The sequence below is a fragment of the Aedes aegypti genome, chromosome 2 (assembly GCF_002204515.2).
Source record: "Aedes aegypti strain LVP_AGWG chromosome 2, AaegL5.0 Primary Assembly, whole genome shotgun sequence".
In the NCBI taxonomy this organism is placed as follows: domain Eukaryota; kingdom Metazoa; phylum Arthropoda; class Insecta; order Diptera; family Culicidae; genus Aedes; species Aedes aegypti.
The window spans coordinates 81,259,350-81,278,746 of NC_035108.1; the positions used below are offsets into that span (position 1 = coordinate 81,259,350).

The 19,397-nt window shown below is 39.9% G+C and overlaps 1 protein-coding gene across 2 annotated transcripts; it reads left to right on the plus strand.

Annotated features, from left to right (window-relative positions):
* Positions 1-1,467: 1,467 nt before the first annotated feature.
* LOC5574900 (angiogenic factor with G patch and FHA domains 1) lies at positions 1,468-17,876 on the plus strand. Of its 2 annotated transcripts, none has more exons than XM_021841341.1 (7): positions 1,468-1,766; positions 1,821-2,093; positions 2,152-2,286; positions 2,348-2,441; positions 3,057-3,217; positions 16,733-17,072; positions 17,129-17,876. In XM_021841341.1, exons 1-7 carry the CDS (start codon positions 1,611-1,613, stop codon positions 17,785-17,787), a joined length of 1,818 nt encoding a protein of 605 aa, XP_021697033.1. In that variant the 5' UTR covers positions 1,468-1,610; the 3' UTR covers positions 17,788-17,876. The 2 variants fall into 2 exon arrangements, with proteins under 2 accessions (XP_021697033.1, XP_021697032.1); XM_021841340.1 differs by lacking the exon at positions 2,348-2,441 and adding an exon at positions 2,513-2,942 and having other exon boundaries at positions 1,469-1,766.
* Positions 17,877-19,397: the final 1,521 nt, after the last annotated feature.

The window sequence follows — 19,397 nt, forward strand, 5'->3', positions numbered from 1 at the left end:
CCTCCTCCATCCGGCAAGCGGTGCGCAGTTCCTACGGGGATTGGGTTTGAACCAAACATCCAACAGATTGGCGAAAGATATATACTTACTGGGTCGATCGCAGTTGTCATTTTTTATGTGAATTACTGTTTTGTAAACTTAATTTCAACTCGACTTTTATAAATTCATTGCAAGCCTTGAACAGTTTCAATATTAGAATAAAAAGTAAACAATACAGCTTGACAGTTTTCCTTCGACGGCAATCCGACGGCGATTTTTTTTCTGCACTCAACGCTAGATTAAATGTCGCCTACAAATACCAACAAAATGTAACTATTTGTCGAACTGTTAAAATGTAGTTCAATATTGTCAAATACAAATGTGTGAGTGTGTTGCACGAATTAAAACAAAAACAATTTGCCGAATGGTGGCGGTATATTTCGACCATATCTTGCTTGAATCCATTCCCATATAATTTAACAATATCAGAGCAGTATCATATATTGTTACTGATAAGTATGGGTTAATCTTACTGTTTGAAATGGTGAACAGCTTTGAAGTCCATATGGTTATACATAAAAGCAACTATTTCTGATACATTTACAGTAACCGTTACAAGATGTTTATAGTTCTTAAAGTAAGACAAACTGTATTTTGCTATGCGGGATGTGTTTCCGCCTTTCGTGTTTCTGCCTAACGTAGGACACCCCTCACAAAGTGTTACGGTCCATACAGAAATTTAAAATTTTCCATACAAAAGCTGTTACGTGGGGGAGGGAGAGTGTCTAAAACTGCCCAATTTTGCGTTACGTAATGGACCGATGCACGAGTTCATTATCTGACGTTTGAGTGGTGCCGTGTTATTTACGTGACCATAGCAACGAGTGAATTCGGCACCGCTCAAACGTCAAAATAGTAAACTCGTGCATTGGTCCATATTTAAATGAACCCTTAAGCTAAGTATGCAGTTCAGCTCAAGAAAAGTAAAAATTTCTGCTCAAGAAATGGTCAAGAAATTTTCTACAGTGAGCTCCATTTGAATGGATCATTAAAATAACCAAAACGGCCGCTATGGAAAGCATAGATAGCGCCACCGTAGTCTTGTGTGTTTGACAGAACAGCAATGCTGTCACAATGTTAAATCCCATATACAGTGGCGCCTTTGTTTTGATGCGGGGAGCACTTGCAAAAACTACATTCAATGATCCATTGACATTTCTTTTCAACAGCGTACTGCGATGAGAGAAAAATGCTTTTCTTGAGCATTTCTTGCAAGAAACTTCCCACGCATCGAGATAGGCGATTACTTTTCTGTTGAGGTGCATACTTCGCTTTAGCGTTCTAATATTTTATATTTCTATATTTTGGGCAATGCGCACGTTTCGTAAATTTTGTCCATAATGTGATATTTTCGAACCGTAGTGCGTTTCAAAAACTTGGTCGGTAAGGCACTACATCGATTATTTTTCTCTCTTTTTATGGCAACACTTCTTGTTGCAGAAACGTCAGATTGATTATAAAAAAACGCAAACAAATCGTGCGTAATTTTCACATTCCGTATAATTTTTCACGTTTCCTCGGTAGTTTTTCCTGTTTTAAAATGTGATAGCAAGTTAAACCAAAGCATAGAAATGACAAAACATCCTGCTACTATCAAACTGGTCCGTTTGACCAGTTTGTACAACGTTACGGCAAAGCAGTTTTACGCTTACGTCCGAAGTCTGCACTGCCACATCCGGAAGCAGAATGCCAAGATCCGGAGGCTCCGGCGCAAACTTTTCGAGCTGGTAGGTTTTTCGAAGGTAGATCCGTATGGAATATGAATTCTATTTTTGTTGTAGAACAAGTCCCGGAAGCAAAAGACAAAGAGCTCGATTGAAGAGGAGGTAGTGGAGGAGGAAGAGGATGGCCAGGAGGAAGATTTTATGAAAGCCCTGGAGAGAGCGGAGGAACAGCAAACTCAAGCTTCGTTGGCCAATAAACCGATGGATGTTAAAGCATTCGTCGCGGACATCAAAAAGACTGCCGAAGAGTTCAACTACCAGAATCGGTACATTTACGAACCGACAAGTGGGCTGTATTACGATCCGGAAACCGGATACTATTACAATGCTGTGAGATTAGTTTTTGCCTGTGTTCGATAAATGGTACTAATCCAAGAGTCTTTTTCAGATTTACGGACTCCATTACGATGGCAACAAAGGTTGCTACTTAAAGTACAATGAACAAACAGGGAAATACGATTTCTACTCTCAAGTGATTCCGGAGGAGAACCTTGAGAAGGAGAAGCCCAAAACGTCCCAAAAGGTTGGCAGTTGATTCATGACGACGATTCGCCTCACTTACGTTTATTTTCACCCCGCTCTAGGTTTTTGCACCTTACACTCAGACTCAATCAATAAATTCCCTAGTATCTGCCTTCTCTGGCCTGGAGATCGGACGAATGCGTTCGAACGCTCTAGGTAGGTTTCTGTACGGGACCGGCGATTGCTAAGAGCGGTCCTTCCGCTGTTCTTCTTTTCTTGATTTACAGAAACGGAAGCATGGCCAAACGGACCAGGAGAAACAACTGTCGGGTCGAGATCGTCGCGGCAGTCTAAGTCCAGTTCGTGAAAGGGATTCCAGACGACGCCGTCGTTATCGGAGTCGATCTCCGGGCAGACCGTATTCGGTTTCCAGTGGTTCCTCTTCCGGCTCTACGGACCGGGAGACAAGCCGCAGACGACGCAGAAATGGAAGGAAGGAAAAAGAGGAGAGGAAGAGAAACAGGCAAGATAAACGAAGCCACAAGGTGGGACATTCCGATGACGAAAATAAGGAGGAGGGAGAACTGGACGACAGCAGTAGCGGAGGGGATAGTGACAACAGTGAGAAGAAAGTTATTCTCATCGAATCGAGTGCTTCCGAGAGGGAAAACTCGGGCATAGACGTTGACTTGGACAGCTATGCGGGGAAACATTCAGGTATCGGCGTTGGATGCGATTGGGGCATTGAGGGTTGTCATCTTCGATCTATTCAAATCCTGTGTAAACCTTGATCCTGTATTAACAATACATTAATATGTTCTTCACTTTCAGATGTTTCGAGGAAGTACCCCCCTTCATTAAGGCTGATCGTCCAGGAAAGCAGTGTGGCATCACTGAAGCAAGGTTCCCTATTCATAATTACCTGCAAGGGTGGTTCACTGGGTCGGGAAGGCGACCATGACGTCATCATTCCGGATATCAATGTTTCCAAGGTAGGATATAATACTGTGTATTTATTGAGTGTATAAAAACTTCTGCCGGGTAGCTCTGATCTGTTCGGCCTACGGAATTAATTGCAAGTCTACAGGAAAAATGTCCCGACATAAATTTCTCTACAGATCCCCTCAGGAATTTCACTATGAATAATTCAAAGAATCCTTTCAGAAATGTTTTTTGTGCTTCCACCTGAAATTGTTCCATTAGCTCTTTCAGGAACTTCTTCATAGATATCTATGATTTTTACACGGATTTCTTCAGTTATTTCTTTATGAATTCCTAAATGATTCCTCAAGGAATTTCAAAAGAAACCTTGCCAGACATCCATCCCAGATTTTCTCCAGAAATTCCTCTGTAAAATTGTTCGAGTATTCGTTCAGAATTTCCACAAGAATTTTTAGGATCTCTTTAGCGATTCTTTCAGCGGTTACTTTACATCCATGGTTAAAAAACAGGGCTGATGATCACTGCTTTACATGGTGTTTATTCAGTATTGAACATCTTTAACATTCGTCTTAACCGCACACAGATATTTTTTTTTTTCACTTTATTTTCCGGTCAAGCGTTGTTTTAAGAGCATTAGAGTTGGCACGTATGTTATTATTCAACCAAAGGAGGCCCATTTTTCATTAGAATGTTCTATGATTATTGTCTAGCACTTCATATGCTTGTTTAATGATCGTAAACATTCCAAATTCATATATAAAATTAATGCCAATATTCTTCTTAAATAGTACACGTTTCCCTGAAGTGATCCAGTGCTAAAAAAATATTGATTTGACAAATTCAAATGTTGATTAATTGAATTTAAAAATATATTAATATTTTGCTTATTATACTTTTTGTGTTTAAAAATGCAATATTTTCAAACTTTGTCCAAAAATATTCCAGGGGTGCTGCAAATCATTTAAAAACGGCCTCTTTCTACCCTTTTCTTGCTCTTCAAGGCCCATATAGACGCGTCCCTGATCCATCCAAAAATTTTATTTTGTCGAACAGTGTTATTTTGGCTGCTGCTGCTGCAAAATGCTAACATTCAAAACTCCAACATCAACGTAACACCGTTAAGACGAAAGCGAAATGCAGCACGCGAGACATTGACAGCAAAAGTGATCGAGACATTCCTTACACGATGTCCTTACACTGATAAAAATTCACACGCTCGATCTGTGTGTTTAAGATTATGGATCGATTCATGAACGTCCATATCGATTTGCTATGATTTTCTTGCAAACTTCGTGTGTGTTACACATTAAATTCCTTTGTTTTGCTTCATGGATTGATTCATCAACCGACAACAGGGATTCCATATTTTTTCCACATAAGTTCCCGAAGCTTTCTCTTCAGATTCGTATGTGTCAACCTATGGACGCATAGATCATCACTCCAACACGGATTCAGTGTGTTTTGCTTATGGTTATCTTGTGTCATAATCATCATGTTCAAGTTGGTCGATTCATTGATATGCGCAATGAGATTGTTATGATGAAATCCATGAGCTATGCTATCGATTTCCATGTTCAAAGCTTCTAAATTGTTTGTGATCAACCCATGGGATGCATAGTGAACTGAATAGACCATTTCCGTGATTTATTTTTAATTGTTTATATGCTTTCTGGTAATTTACTGAACAAACTTTCCCAAGGAACCCATATGTTTTGAAGCCCCTAACTATTGAAAAACAATGAAAAACTGGCGGCACGACTTTACACCCCACGGTCCCATACACTTTATTTCTCTCCGATTTTTATTAGACCCCTTTTTCTCCTATGATTTTGTCTTCACGTTGTGGTGAATATTTGATCAGCTGATTCGGGTCAATCATGACAAATACCTTTATTTACGTTGTCATCCACCACTTCCACCGTGGCTGAAATCAACAAAATCATCCCGGAGCTGCTGCTGGTCGTAAATGTTTTAAGTTTCGGTTCCCCCTCCGCAATTTTAAGGGTGTAATCGTCGTGGTTCTACTAATTTGATGGTAAAAGAGAGCCAGCACGACGAAATTTTTCACGACAACGGTGGGTATCCTTTTCATCTCCATCGCTTGTGGTTGCTGTGGTGCTCCGCTTGCTCCTGTTCTTTTTCGGTTTTGTGGTTTGCTAAGGGTGGCGAAGAAGATTTTGCTATAATCCAGAAGATTAGAGATGTACCGAATAGCACTATTCGGCCTTTGGCCGAATACCGAATAATTGAAAAATTATTATTCGGCCAAACGAATATTCGGCCGAACATTCCGCCGAATAATGACTTAATATTCGGTCAAAAAAAAACTCAAATATTCGGCCGAATAACACACGTAGGTGCGTCCAATTTATTAAAAACTACATTCTTAATTCTATGTCAATATAAAAAGACAGTTTTTTAAGTAGGGAAAGCAGAAGAATTAAACGAAGTATAAATGGAAATGCATGATCGTCTTCTTGAGCTTTTGAAACCGTTTGCAGAAATCATGAGGATTTCTGTATTTCTGAAGCTAGAAAGTTGTATCCTATTGCTATTTTTTGTTTAAGAAATTTGTTTTTCTAGTCAAAGAATTGAGGCAAATAGACCGCAGACCCCTGATTCGCATGATAATAGAAGAACGTGATCAGTAGGTTTTGCAAAGAATGTAGAACGTATAGAAAGTCCTGATAATTGACGGACTTTAAGGTTAAGATGCATTGAAGCCAAACCTCGATTTTTCAAGAGCATAAGTCTAGAGAACCTGACAGCCGTTTGCGCTGAATATTTGAATGACTGGTCAATACCAGCGATTGACCAGAAAATTAAATTTTCAGCACAAACGGTTGTCTGGTTCTCTAGATTTGTGCTCTTGAAAATGCCGGGGTTTGCTTCGATGCATCTCTACCTTTAAACAAATTTTCAAACGCTTCTAACTAGCCAAGCGGTACGTTACAGCTCCTGCAAGATGAGATACAATTTGATTTGCAGAAAATGGTAACGCCATAGAACAGAGAAATTATCACTTTTTCAATATTTGGCATCAACATCTATTCAAGGTGTCCATAAAAAGAAAAAATCGGTCATCACTTGAATATATTATTGATTTTTTAAATTTTCGTAACATAAACATATTTTTTTTACAGTTTAGTTTATTTTGTTATTATTCGGTCACTATTCGGCCTATTCGGCCGAATAACGGATTTCATTATTCGGCAGAACGAATATTCGGCAAAATCAAAAAAATCGAGATATTCGGCCGGCCGAATATTCGGTACATCTCTACAGAAAATCACCTTCTTGGAGATCGCAAGAAATCTTTGATTGGCACATTATTCTGTTTGGATTCCTGCAACTTTCATTGGAATCGAGTAATCGAAACAGTATGCGTTGCACGGTGAAATCTTCGTCCCCAGTTTGGTGAAATCTTCGTCCCCAGTTTGCCGAAGGGCACAGAGCCGAAGAGGAGCAGAACCCTTTTCATGAACTATTCTGGAGTACGACAGAAACTTCCGCCGGGAAGACGAAGGGGATATTTGTTGTCGTCGTGGAGGATTTTTCGAGGAGACCTGAGAGTGGTAAAACGGGGAAGTATGTAAGCTCCATTGGTCATATGGTTCCGGACCAGTTTGCCGATATAAGCAGCAGATATCAAACGATAATTGCTACACGGAGAAATATTTTTACCTAATTTTTGAGTTTACTTTACCCAAAATTAAGTATATCAATTATAGTTTCAACCCAAAATCTCTCGGTTTTCTCTTTCTCCCACACGAATGTTGTCAAAAATAGAGAGAGCTGCATCTACCCAATGGGGGTACTTTGGCCCAATAAGCCAAATTTGGGTAAATGCAACTTTTCTTATGTTTGGGTGGAAAGAACTCAACTTTGCGTTAAATCAACCCAAAATTGAGTATATTTTTCCAAACTACCTAGTGGGGACCTTGGAAATTTAGCCAAAATTGAGTTATTGGGCTCAACTACGGAATTGCGTTGAAACAACCCAAAATTGAGTTGAATTCCGTCTCCGTGTAGGTATCCGCTGTGGGTCTCATATTTGTCCGTTTTGTCGTGTAGTCCGTGTGTATGATTCTTGAATTGACATTGACATTTCGTTATGTCTACAAACAATCACCCCTGCGAGAATGAAAGTTCTGGAAAAATCTCCACTTTGTTTACCCACAGGGTTGAAACAACTGTGCCGCACTACTCATAATGTGGTGAATTCTCAAGTTTTCAAAAATTTATATTAAAATCAGGAGTGCATATAAATAAGATCTGAAAGCGTCAATAATCATTAAAAATAATCGTCTTTCGAAGAAAAATATAAAAATAGGGGGTAAGGTCTGAAATGGTCTATTGCGGTTGGACCTCGTGTCGAACGACAGTCATCATCATGCTTCCAAAGAGAAGAAGCAAATTTTGAAGCTGAAAGTGTTAGATGAAAATTTGTGAATTCGATTTTTCTTTTATTAGTGAAGTTGACCCAAGGGGTGGATCACTTGTTTGATGCACATCAAATGTGCATTGAATGGCATCAAATGCATTTTTTCGTGATTCACATCAACTTAGCCCTGAGGTTGAAAACTTCATTTTGTTATCATAGTAACGCGTTGTTTGTTATGAAAGTAACTCAATACGAAAACCTGACGACCTGGCAAAAAGATGTCCTGGATGATCTGCAGAGCAGTTAGGAACGGGAACAATCAGTATTTCCTTCTCAGAAAGCATTTAGGTTGTTAAGTGACTCTCTGGTAGTTGACTGGGACAGCGTCTTTCCGCTGACAACGCGATTGAGTTTGCCATCCAAATTGATCGTAGTTTTACGGTTCAATTTCAGTATTAGTGTGGAATTACAACATAGTGATGAACGTCACCTGGTACACTTCAACGGTACATAGAGGCATAAGAGAGACGCTTTGGAACATAAAACGTGCAAGCTCATATGAAACCTTCCGCTGAGAGATTCTCCATTCTTCCAAAGTAGACCAAACTTACTTTAAGACTTCATTTGTAATATAAATCTATTGTTTAATGAAGTAGAAATCATCAAGAAAAGCTGGAAATAAATCAACCTCCTCCCTCTCCCATAAGCTTTACTTCATAAATACAAGATTGACAATGGTTATGTATATAAATTTAGTCTATTCCATATCCACGGCGAGAATTCCCCAACAGTCTCCTAAAGCTTTTTTTTATAACTATTTCCATCTATAACAACACCCTTCGCCAATGTTGATGTCGGTGCACTCATTCTGGTTTACAATTTGCAATCTTATCATGTCCTCATGACTATGGACATCTTCCTTACTGAGTTTGTCAATCATGCCCTCTATTTCCAGCTTTGGTTATATGAAACAGGTTTATCAGCAGTGTATTTCGAAGGAGAGCAATTTAGCCATTCCGGTACAAGGCAATTTTGGTCTATAGAATATTCTGAAACAAATCAATTAATAAATATTCAAATCAATTATCAGCTAACGACACAGCCATTTTTCTCTGATATGTCTTCAGTCTTACTAACCACATATCCTGAAAGGATAGATTTAGATTGAGAACTCTGGAAGTTCCTCTGAATGGCCAATGCTTTTGATGATTCATATAGCAGGTAGCTGCCACGATAGTAAATTGAGTATGGACAAAATTGACACTTACCAAACAACAATCGAACCTAGAGTTAAAAATCACAGCATACCATGAGTTTAGAAATTTTCAAAGAGAACGATTGCATTGAAATGCATTTCAATTTTCTCGATGCATCAAGAGTGATCCACCCCTTGAGTTGACCGATATACGGGCAGTGTTTTGGAAAGCCCAAGCAAGACGCTTCGTTTTCGGGACGCCGGGAGTTTGGATTTCAGTTCCTGGTTTTGCTGGGCAGTATTTTGGAAAGCCCAAGCAAGACGTTTCGTTTTCGAGACGCCGGGAGTTTGGTTTTTGGTTCGCGTGTTGTGCTGGGCAGTGTTTCGTAAAGCCCAAGCAAGACGGTTCGTTTTCGAGGCGCCGAGAAGTTTTACTGTTCGCGCTGTGTGAGTGCGAAAAGATATTCGTGTTCAGTCGAGGATGGATTACCAACTGGTGAGCTCGTTTCATGCTTATGATAACACATTTTTTCATGCAAACGTTACTTTTTTTGTAATATTCAATCAAACTTTGTATGGTTCGTCACTACAAGTGTCGGCATTATGCCTGTTTAATACAATTCTAATAAACATAGAAACTTTTTGACATTACTTAAAATATTTTTTGAATTGTTCGGTATTATGAATGTCGACGTTTTTTTTTGAAACTTCTACCAAAGACTTTTCTTCTTGAGGCATAAATGTTCAGTAATACTTTTATGTAATTTTCAAACAAACTGTATGGTTCTTCACTACAAGTGTCGGCATTATCCCTGTTTCATATAATTTAAAATATACGCATTAATAAAATCTTCGTTTGAATGGTTCGACATTACAGATGTTGACGTTTATTTCGAATCTTCTAAAAAAACTTTTTGAGACAAAACTAAAAACTAGCTTTAAGTATAAACCGTATTTTTCCTCCTTATCCATGGATCGCATCACCGACCAAAGGTGACTCCCAGATCTTTTCCTTCTCTACTAATAAACACCCTTCCCGTGGTGATTGTGGAGATGCAGAGGTATTCTCGGTCTCTAGAAGCAACAATCATTACACCCTAACATTCCTTCCCTATCCCAACTGACTGTAAGGACTTGGCCGGCGCCGTTATTGATCAATAATATAAGATCTGCTAAAATTGCACTCCGAGAGTAAGCGGAAACTCCCATCCTTTACTCATTTGGATCGCAGTGCAATTATTACCAGTTCCGATCAATCACGGAGTAGCAACCATTGACATGTACAGTCAGTCTATGCTATGCTATTAGTGAAGTTGACCGATATACGAGAATTCTACCTTTCTATAAGAAAACATTGATTATAATGTATAGTTTAGTAGAAAAATCGGATTCCACTAACAGATTTTCCTGGCTTTCAGTTTCGAAAAAATGGAATATGCTCATCCCTGGCTTCCCAAATTATGGATTTGCGGCGCCCCGCTTGTTGCTGGCTCACGGGTTTGAAAAAAAAATCAAGAGAGCTTGCGACAAGCAGAGGAGCCACGGATCCATATTTTGGGGAGCAAAAGTTCTTCTACCAAATTTCTTCTTTCAGTCCCATGACATTTATGTTCTATCACACATGACTATCTTAAGCTACTACATTTCGAATTCAATAAGCAAATCAGTTGGTTTTCATGATTTAATATTTGGAAATTCATGTTTGTTTCACATGACAACCTAATGTTGATACACATGTTATTATACCGTGAAATCAATGATGAAATCCATATGGCTACCACACTCAAATCATGTGGTTTTCCTCATTGCGCAAATCTATAAGTAAAACACACGACCTTGACGTGTAGATTTTTCTCAGTGTACCGTGCATTGGAATGAAAAAATCATGAAGACGCTCACGAGTAACGAAAAAGTAGATCGACAGGCAATAGTTATTACTGGTGTTACTACAAATCAGCTATTAGGAGATCCAGCTTTGGATCATCCTTTATTCCCTTTAATCCCTTATCCCCCACCCCCCCGTATTTACGCCAATAAATATAACCACCCTTGCAATTTAATTTCCCTCTCACTATTTTTTTCTCTCTTCCTCTTGTTTTTGTTCCTTTTATTTTTCTACTGGAATAGAAATCCTATCTATTTACTAATTTCAATACCTTGAAGACTATAACAGACATTCAACGGAACAAATACAAGGGCCAAAAATCGGATTCTTAGAAGATGCTTTGTCAAATATCTCATTATAGAGTGGAGATATCGCAATTTTGAGGTGATTTTTTGCTCTTAAGGGTTCTAAAACCACCAAGACAACGTGAAAAGTATACCAAAAATGTTGAAAACTCGAAAAATTACACTTACGCCCTTTGCGCCACCTCTAAACCTTTTCCAAAAATGCTCATTTTTTCACCGGATGTTATTTTGATGCCGATGATCATTTTCCACCTTGTAAATTATGACTAAATTATGTGGGCTATCCACCCTTCCGCGGTGATCCCGGAGGAGGGACTAGTTACATCGACGGAACGTACAGTGGATCAACATTGCCCAGTTATATGAACCCACAAGGAAACTGCGGTGAGCTGATAGTGCTGCGCATGGAACCAGTGAACGGCCAAATTCCAGACCCTCCGTTCACAACAACCAGAAAGATAGAAAAAGCAAGGCAACACCAGTCACCGTAGCGTAGAACCTATCGATAGTCCTCGCGACGCCGATGGATGTAGTCGCTTTTGCGACCAACACGGGAACGAAAGCGAAATAGAGGGAAAAAAAAAATGCAGAAAAAAAAACAGCGACGAACTCCATGCTAAACGAACCAAGGCTAACGAATCAGTAATGTACATCTCCGATACAGAAAATTTTCCAGCACCTGAAAACGATGTTTGCAATAGTGGTTACCACGCTCAATGGTATGGGTGCCCTAGTATAGATGTGGTTGTGAACCTTAGAGGAAAACAATAAGAACTCTGTCTCGGAAAACACCCAAAACCTGGGTGTAAATATTTCAAATTGTGTAATATTTCCATATTCATTTTGATGACTCTGGAAAGTGTGTGCAAGTTTCGTTGAGGAAAACAAAAACAAACTGTGTATCATGAGCATTAGTACGTAAGTATTCGTGTGTTCAAATGTCACTAAGCTCTATGAGTTAGAGGTAGAACACTGCATTTCGTCTTCTTCAGATGAAGCAATGGAAAAGAAGCTAGCATTTTTTTTTTAAATGGTTCAAACGTCATTCAGCTCATGGAACGGAGTGAAATGAAATGGAACACTGTGGAACGGAACGCAGAATCAAAACAAAACAGTGAAAGAGGTAATCAGAAACACGTTTCTAGGGTGACTATATGTTCAAATTAAAAATGAACCCCGATGGTTTGCATGGGACACCGTTCAAATTAGTGGGGGTGCACGGTACTAACTACAATGAGTTATACACATAAAAATCTTTCATGTCAAGATAAAAACAACATGCATTAAACCGAGAACGATACCCACAACGAACTTGCCTTCTCCGCTAACGTAGCGGCTCAAACATCACCTCTGGTCCTTGAGATTAGAAGCTTCTGAGTCGCGTGATAACTTCACTCTCCCCTCCTGAACTCCGAGGGATCCATAAACACATCAAGCAAACAAGATAAAGCCTCGGATAGCCGGGGCCCCATCAATGCGGAAGAATTGGGTGGACCGGAACTGGTGGCAAACTCCTCTGGAACGGTAGGCGAGGAAGGTAAGGTTTTGCCCTGTAAGGAAAACAACGAGTTGCATGAAAACTACGAAAAAACTAAGAAAACTACGACAAATAAGAAAAATACCTCGAGTAGCCGTAACACCACCTACGTGAAAGCCTTATATGAATCGGATCGTTTGGACAACCCAGACAGGAGAAAGTTCCACCAGCTCATTTACAATTTAAATAACCTTATCCCTCTGGATGCTTGGTCGGATGCGCAAAAATATGACCAATTGAAGTACACAACCGACAACGCCGTTATTCTAGTTGCTGGCCCTTCATCCTTATTGATCTTCATTCCAGCGAACTCAATGTCCTCAGCGCTAGAAAGACCTACTTTCTATCTATTGCGTTCTGCTTCCAGTCTTGAGTCTCCCTGCAAACCCGTAGAACTAGCACGCAGACAAAGTACGCGAACAGCTGGGGTAGGAACACCGATAAGGGCTTCCAAATTCTCCGGACCTCGGAAAAAGCAAACCTTCTCATACTGAACGACGGCTCTACCAGTTTCACGCGACCGCAAATTAGTTCCGCTATAGATATATTTTTCGCCTTCAGTGGTCAATTGCATCGATATCGATATCGATCTATTGCAACTTCCCCACATTAAAAACAACCAGACGTCCACGACGGAAATATGAACTTTTCCAAAATATGAAGATGATACCTCACTCGAAGGGTTGATTAGCATGATCCTTACTGCAGCTTCTGAAGCCAATCCGAAAACAAACCCAATCGCTGGGCGCCGTGCGCTAAGATGGTGGTCACCTGAAACCAAGACCGCTATTAAATTGAGGAGGAAAGCCCTAAAAAAATGAAACGAATTCCGAAAGACCACCCTAACGCCGAAGAAATAGCTGTGGACTACCGTTCAAAACGCAACGTATGCCGGGAAATAGTTCGTGCTGCAAAGTGCAAATCATGGGACGAATTCCTGAACGGTATAAGCAGTGACAGCTCAGCTTCCGATCTGTGGAAAAGTATAAACGTGTTACAAGGGAAACGCGGCATCAACAGTATCGCCATTAATACCGGCAACGGCATCTCCAGGAAGAAATTGCGAACATTCTTTGTGGTTTCTTCGCTAAATTGTGCTCTCGGAGCGGCTATAGCCCTGATTTTACTCAGCTTGACGATTTTTCGACTATTGAATCCAAAGCAATCCCGCGTAGCCGCAGGGTGTCCATCTATCCGGGAAATCCGGGAAAAGCGGGAAAAAACCAGGGAATTCAAAATGACCTGGAAAAATACGGGAAATACCCGGGAAATTGTAGAAGACGCCGGGAAAAGCACTCTGGACGAAACTAGAAAAATTTGTAAGGAAGGCACAAGGTTTACAATTCACACTTTTTATCGTGACTGACATCATGATTTTATGTGAGTTTTCTTTTTTTCTATCTTTATTAACGAGATTTTTCCTGGCCTACATCATTTCGGGATCAAAGGCTTTACCTCACTTCCAACGGAAGTCGTCATTATAAATTTTACGTTATTTTAAAGACACGGACACCGTCTTCAGCCATTTAGCTGCACAGACTGTAACTCAACTAGACAACGGACAAGCATGCTCGTGCCACTGGAGCTTAGAAACATTCCTGACGAAAAGTTTCAATGGCTGCAGCGGGAATCGAACCCACACCCCATGACACGATGCGCTTAAATGCCTGACGACACTAACCTCACGGGCACGAGGCCCACAATTAGTTACTACCTCGGGGATGGGATTTGATCCCAGGTCTTTGGCGTGAGAAGCATGTGTCCTAACCCCAGATCCGTCCCTAATTTTATCAGTTAGTAGTTATTTTTTTAGCAAAATCTCGTAAAAAATCTCTAGTTTTTACAATATTAACCGGTTTCTTGTTAGATCTTTGTAAATTTTTGGCTGAAAACATTAAGCATATTCATGCGAAGTCATAGATCTTTGATAAGATCTTTGAAAATGTTCTAGAAAGGTACTTCAAGATTTCTGGCAAGGTTCTTGGTAAGATGTTTGATAAGTTTTCATTAATGTTCATAGCAAATTCTTGATAACATTTTCGTAAGAATCCTAACGGAAATCAAAACGATAATTGATCAAATTTTTGAAAGTTTTTCGGAAAATGACCCAAAAATAAATTTTCATAAGAGATTTTTAGTGAATTCTCTAAAAGATTTTTTCATGGAGTTCTTAAAAGATTCTTAGCAGTTGGTAAAAAACTGAGTTTGATTTTTTTTTCGTAAAATTTCTTAGAGAGCTGAGTGGTTTCTTACTGAAATCCTGGACAGTTTTATCAATGATTCTTGATTGGTGGATTCCTAGAGAAGCTAATACTGATTTTTGTGAAATTACTAGCTTAATTAGTCCACAGTCCTTGAGATCCCTGACGAGATTTCTTATGGTTTCTGTAGATTTACCGAATTCTTACTGTTTTCCATAACGAATTGCTTGTGAGATCTATTATGAATTCAAGGTGGGGACATTCTTCGAAAAATATTTGATGGATTCCTGCTTAGATGCTTGTTTGGAATTATATATTTTTTTTAGCTAGCTAGCCATTGGCAAGTTTTACCAGGACTTAGAAACCAGTCATAGGCCATGTCACACTTTGTTGTTTTGTAGAAATATTTTTTTCCCATATTTTCAAAATGTTACCGGATTTCCTATGATTTCTAATATTTGCATGGCATCCTCCACTCTTTTGAATGAAAGTATTGAAGGTTATTCTTACTATGCCAAACATTTTCTTCAAAGGTTTCTTAATATACAAGTGATTTTTTTGGTAAGAAAAGTGAATTGATATTTCTACAACATCAAAGACCTAATCCAAAGGTATCTTCAGCAAACTTTCAGTTTTTAAAGTTTGGTAAAATATGTTGCTTGGTCTATATTTTTTTTCAATAAAGTGTCTATTTGTTTGTACAATAGTATTTCGAAATTGAAATCCGGGAATTCGAAAACTGATTTTGAATGGACACCCTGTACGTAGCACAAGCACGTACTTCGCAACACTCGGCCAAGTTCTAGACGACGCCCTCGAAAAAGGCCTCAACGTGGACTTGGCCACATTGGACCTTTCGAAGGCGTACAATCGTACTTAGACTCTAGGAGTGCTTTGAACACTGTTCAGCTGGGGCATCAGTTGCACATTTGCTTTTATCCGTAGTTTCCTGACGAACAAAACCTTTCAAGTACGCAAACACGAAATCGAACTCTTTTCCGGAGGAAACCGGCATTTCTAAAGGCTCCGTGCTGGCGGTAACCCTTATCGCCATCAACGGAGTTTTTGAAACGTTACCAAAAGGCGTTTTTATATTTGTGTTTGCAGATGACATTGTTATCCTCGTTGCAGGACACAATTTCTTCTTCTTCTTCTTCTTCTTGGCATTACGTCATCACTGGGAAAGAGCCTGCTTCTCAGCTTAGTGTTCTTATGAGCACTTCCACAGGGAGCTTTTTTTCCTTAGTTGCCATTTTCGCATTCGTATATCGTGTGGCAGGTACGATGATACTCTATGCCCAGGAAATTCAGAGAAATTTCCATTACGAAAAGATCCTGGACCGACCTGGATTCGAACCCAGACACCTTCAGCATGGCTTTGCTTTGTAGCCGCGAACTCTATCCATACGACTTAGGAAGGCCCCAAACAAGGACACAAACCAACTTTGAAAAAATATTGCACGACATAGGAATAGGAGTTTCCTGTGGTGGCAGGGAGTTTTCCATAAGATTGGAAAGAATTAGAACAGTTAATAAGGATAAGGCGGGTGCCTACATAGAAGTTTCCTTGGGAAAATCCATTCGAAATTAAAATATTTGATCCGATACTGATTGCTTATTTCGATGCAATTATCAGCATTAATCATTTCACCATTGGAAGAAAGCGCGAGAAACGTCCTTTCTTCCATTCTTGCCGGGTTAAGTGACAGTTATTCAGAGATTCACCCTTCCTTTTGCTTGTGATTGCAACCATTTTTAGTGAATAAACGAAAGAAGAAAAAACCTTTTAAGAGGTTTTTCCCAAGACGGTCTCCAAGATGGATTACCACCGCTAGCTTCCACTAACGGGTCCAACGAAAAATCGAATACACGGGTCCGAACAACGATCGTAAAGGGATCAATAGTAGAAAAACAATACTGAGAATTACTGTTTTATTGCTTTAGGTAGTTTTAAAAACTTCCAAGAGCAGAGAGAATTTTTGTCGCACAGCACGAAAGTACGATGCGCACTGTAGCTTACGTATTCATCTTGCACATCATTCTGTTTCTCCTTTCCAGTACCATCTCAAATTCAGCTACAACACCCGAACCGGTGCCTACCAGCTGGTGGATCTGGGTTCTCGCAATGGGACCTTCCTGAATGGAACCCGCATGGCGCCGACCATGCAAGAAAGTGACGAATTCGACATAATGCATGGAGACGTGATAGATCTGACCCGGACCAAGCTGTTGTGTCACATCCATGATGGGAACTTCACCTGCAGTAACTGCGAGCCGGGATTGCTCATGAAGACGTCCAAAAAGGGCAACGATTCGGATGATGAACGTATTACCAAACCCGTGAGCTACAAAGAGGGGAAGAAGCTGCTGCAGCGTCGCTTCGGCTTGGAGGAAGAGAGTAAGTGTTAAGGTAATAGTAGCGTTTTTCACCTAACTCATTTTTACTTTTCACAGAATACGTTAAAAAACCTGAAAAAGCTGAGGTGGAATACAATGATCGGGCAGCCCACCGCAGAAAGGTCAAAGGAAGCTCAAACGAGCATGCCAAGACTGAGATGGCTTCGTTAAACGAACAGATCAGCAGTAAGAACAAAGGCTTCAAGATGCTATCGAAGCTGGGTTGGAGTGAAGGTCGGTCCCTTGGCGTCAGGGATCATGGACCAACGGAACCAATTCGGCTGACCACGAACATCGGAACCAGCGGGCTGGGTAGTCAAGCCCTGGCCGATCCCACCGCTTTGCCCGACGAAGCAAAGGCGAACATTTGGAGAATGGCACAGGAGCGTTACAAGGCGTGTGCTGACGTTGAGGAAGACGGCGTCAGGCCACCAGGTGCTTCTTTGGAACATAAGATAAGTAGCGAAAACAGGGGTTTCCAAATGTTGTCCAAGTTGGGGTGGATTAGTGGGGAAACGTTGGGCAAAGAAAGCAACGATGGGTTAAAGGAACCCATCAAGTTGCTGACCAACGTGGGGACCAGTGGGCTCGGCAGTAAGCCCTTGGTTAAGCCAGGAGCGGATAAAACCGCAACCGCCAAGAATAAGACAATTTGGAAGAAAAAACAGAGGAAATGTCGTACTATGAATATGTTTGATGCTTCTGATTCTGAGTAGAACATTGATTGTGGTAAATGGTTTTTTGTTTTTGAACTAGAGGCTGTTGTAAGTTCCGTCGTAAATACATCCTAATTGAATTCTAAAAACTGCAGTTAGAAACCCTTTTTTTTCGATGACAATTCTCCTAGACAATTTTATTTATTTATTTACTTGGTATTACATCAATTAACCCTTAAAAGCCCTAGACGAACCTTGAATTTATTGAACCTTTTCTAGATGTAGCTACAGTGACATTTTCACAAAACTAATTTATTTCAAGATCCTGGATGTACGATTTTTGGGCTTTATGGTCGTGCGGTGAGTGTCGTCAGACACTAAAACACATCGTGTGAAATTGTTAGTGAGAAATGTTTCTCAGCTGTGCCATTGGAGCATGCTTAGCGATGGTTCAAATATTACGTAACGCAATATGAGGAGGGAGGGGGTCTTACATAATGTTTCGACCCATAAACATATTTAAAATTGTCGTGTTAGCTCGTGGTTCATTTCCGCCGCAACGCCTCATGGCCAACCTGAGCGTTTGAATCTCCTATGATGATTGTAACGTCATAGTTTGGGCAGCGGGCATACTCGCGTTCGAGCTGCGCATAAAATGCGTCCTGGTTGTTATCAGTGCTTCAGGAGCGAGGACTGTGCACGTGCACGTTTACGATGCTAAAATTAGAGAACTGGCCTTTGATCTTTACAACTTGCACATTTTTTCGTTAATTATTCACTGTTCGATTTTTAGCTACAGTGTAGAACCAAAACATGTTTATGATTTTTTCTCTGTGTCCTACCAGCGCTGACGATGGTGGTGTAGAAAGCGAGGGTTTGTGTAGATTTGGCGCGATGCGAACGGAAGTAGGAGAAAGAAAGGAAAGAAGGATATCAAAAAAGTAAAAAAGTCCGTCGTGTTTAGACGTGTTTCGTCTTGCTAAATAAAATTCTTAAAATACAGTCCACTTGCTTTTCGTCCCTGAACTATCCGAAGAACAGAAATTATTTTGAGACAGTAATTCATGGTAGAATATATTAACGATAAAGGATTTTTGCGTCAAAACCCATAAACGCTACTTGAGCTGTTCATTGAGGATCCTTTCGGGTATGAAATTTTATCGACTTATCAAAACATGGTTATTTTTTTTATTATCTCTATATTTGATCAGTAAAGGATGCACATAACTAGTGCTGGTAGCAGGTTTCATTAGAAGTCTATATTTTTGATGAAAGGTCACTGAAGTCTCTATTTTAACTAAAATGGTCTCTAAAGTCTCGTTCTTCCCTATCCTGCTTGCAGTGAAAACTTATGCAAAATTTTTTCTCATGTTTTCGAAAAAAGCTCCAAGAATTATGGTAGTGGTTCCTCCAGAGATTTGATCTGAAATACTTTCAGGAACTAACACATATTTCGCTCCGGAAATTTTTCAATAAATTCCTCTACCAATTCTTTCAGCTCTACCATTTTTTTTTTTCGAAGGATGCTAAAAGGAATTTCTCTAGAATTTGCTTCATGAAATCCTTGTGCACTTCAACGTTACTATCTCCAGTAATTTGTTCAGAGATTATTTTGAACAAATTTCCAAAGTTCATCCTAGGACTTCCTTCAATTATTTTCACTAACTTAT

Excerpts from the sequence above, each read along its gene's own strand:
- LOC5574900 (XM_021841340.1), top strand. The coding sequence starts at position 1,611 with ATGACAAAACATCCTGCTACTATCAAACTGGTCCGTTTGACCAGTTTG. Across the intron at positions 2,094-2,151 it reads CCGGATACTATTACAATGCT|ATTTACGGACTCCATTACGA; the intron begins GTGAGATTAGTT and ends AGTCTTTTTCAG. Across the intron at positions 17,073-17,128 it reads CTTCGGCTTGGAGGAAGAGA|AATACGTTAAAAAACCTGAA; the intron begins GTAAGTGTTAAG and ends TACTTTTCACAG.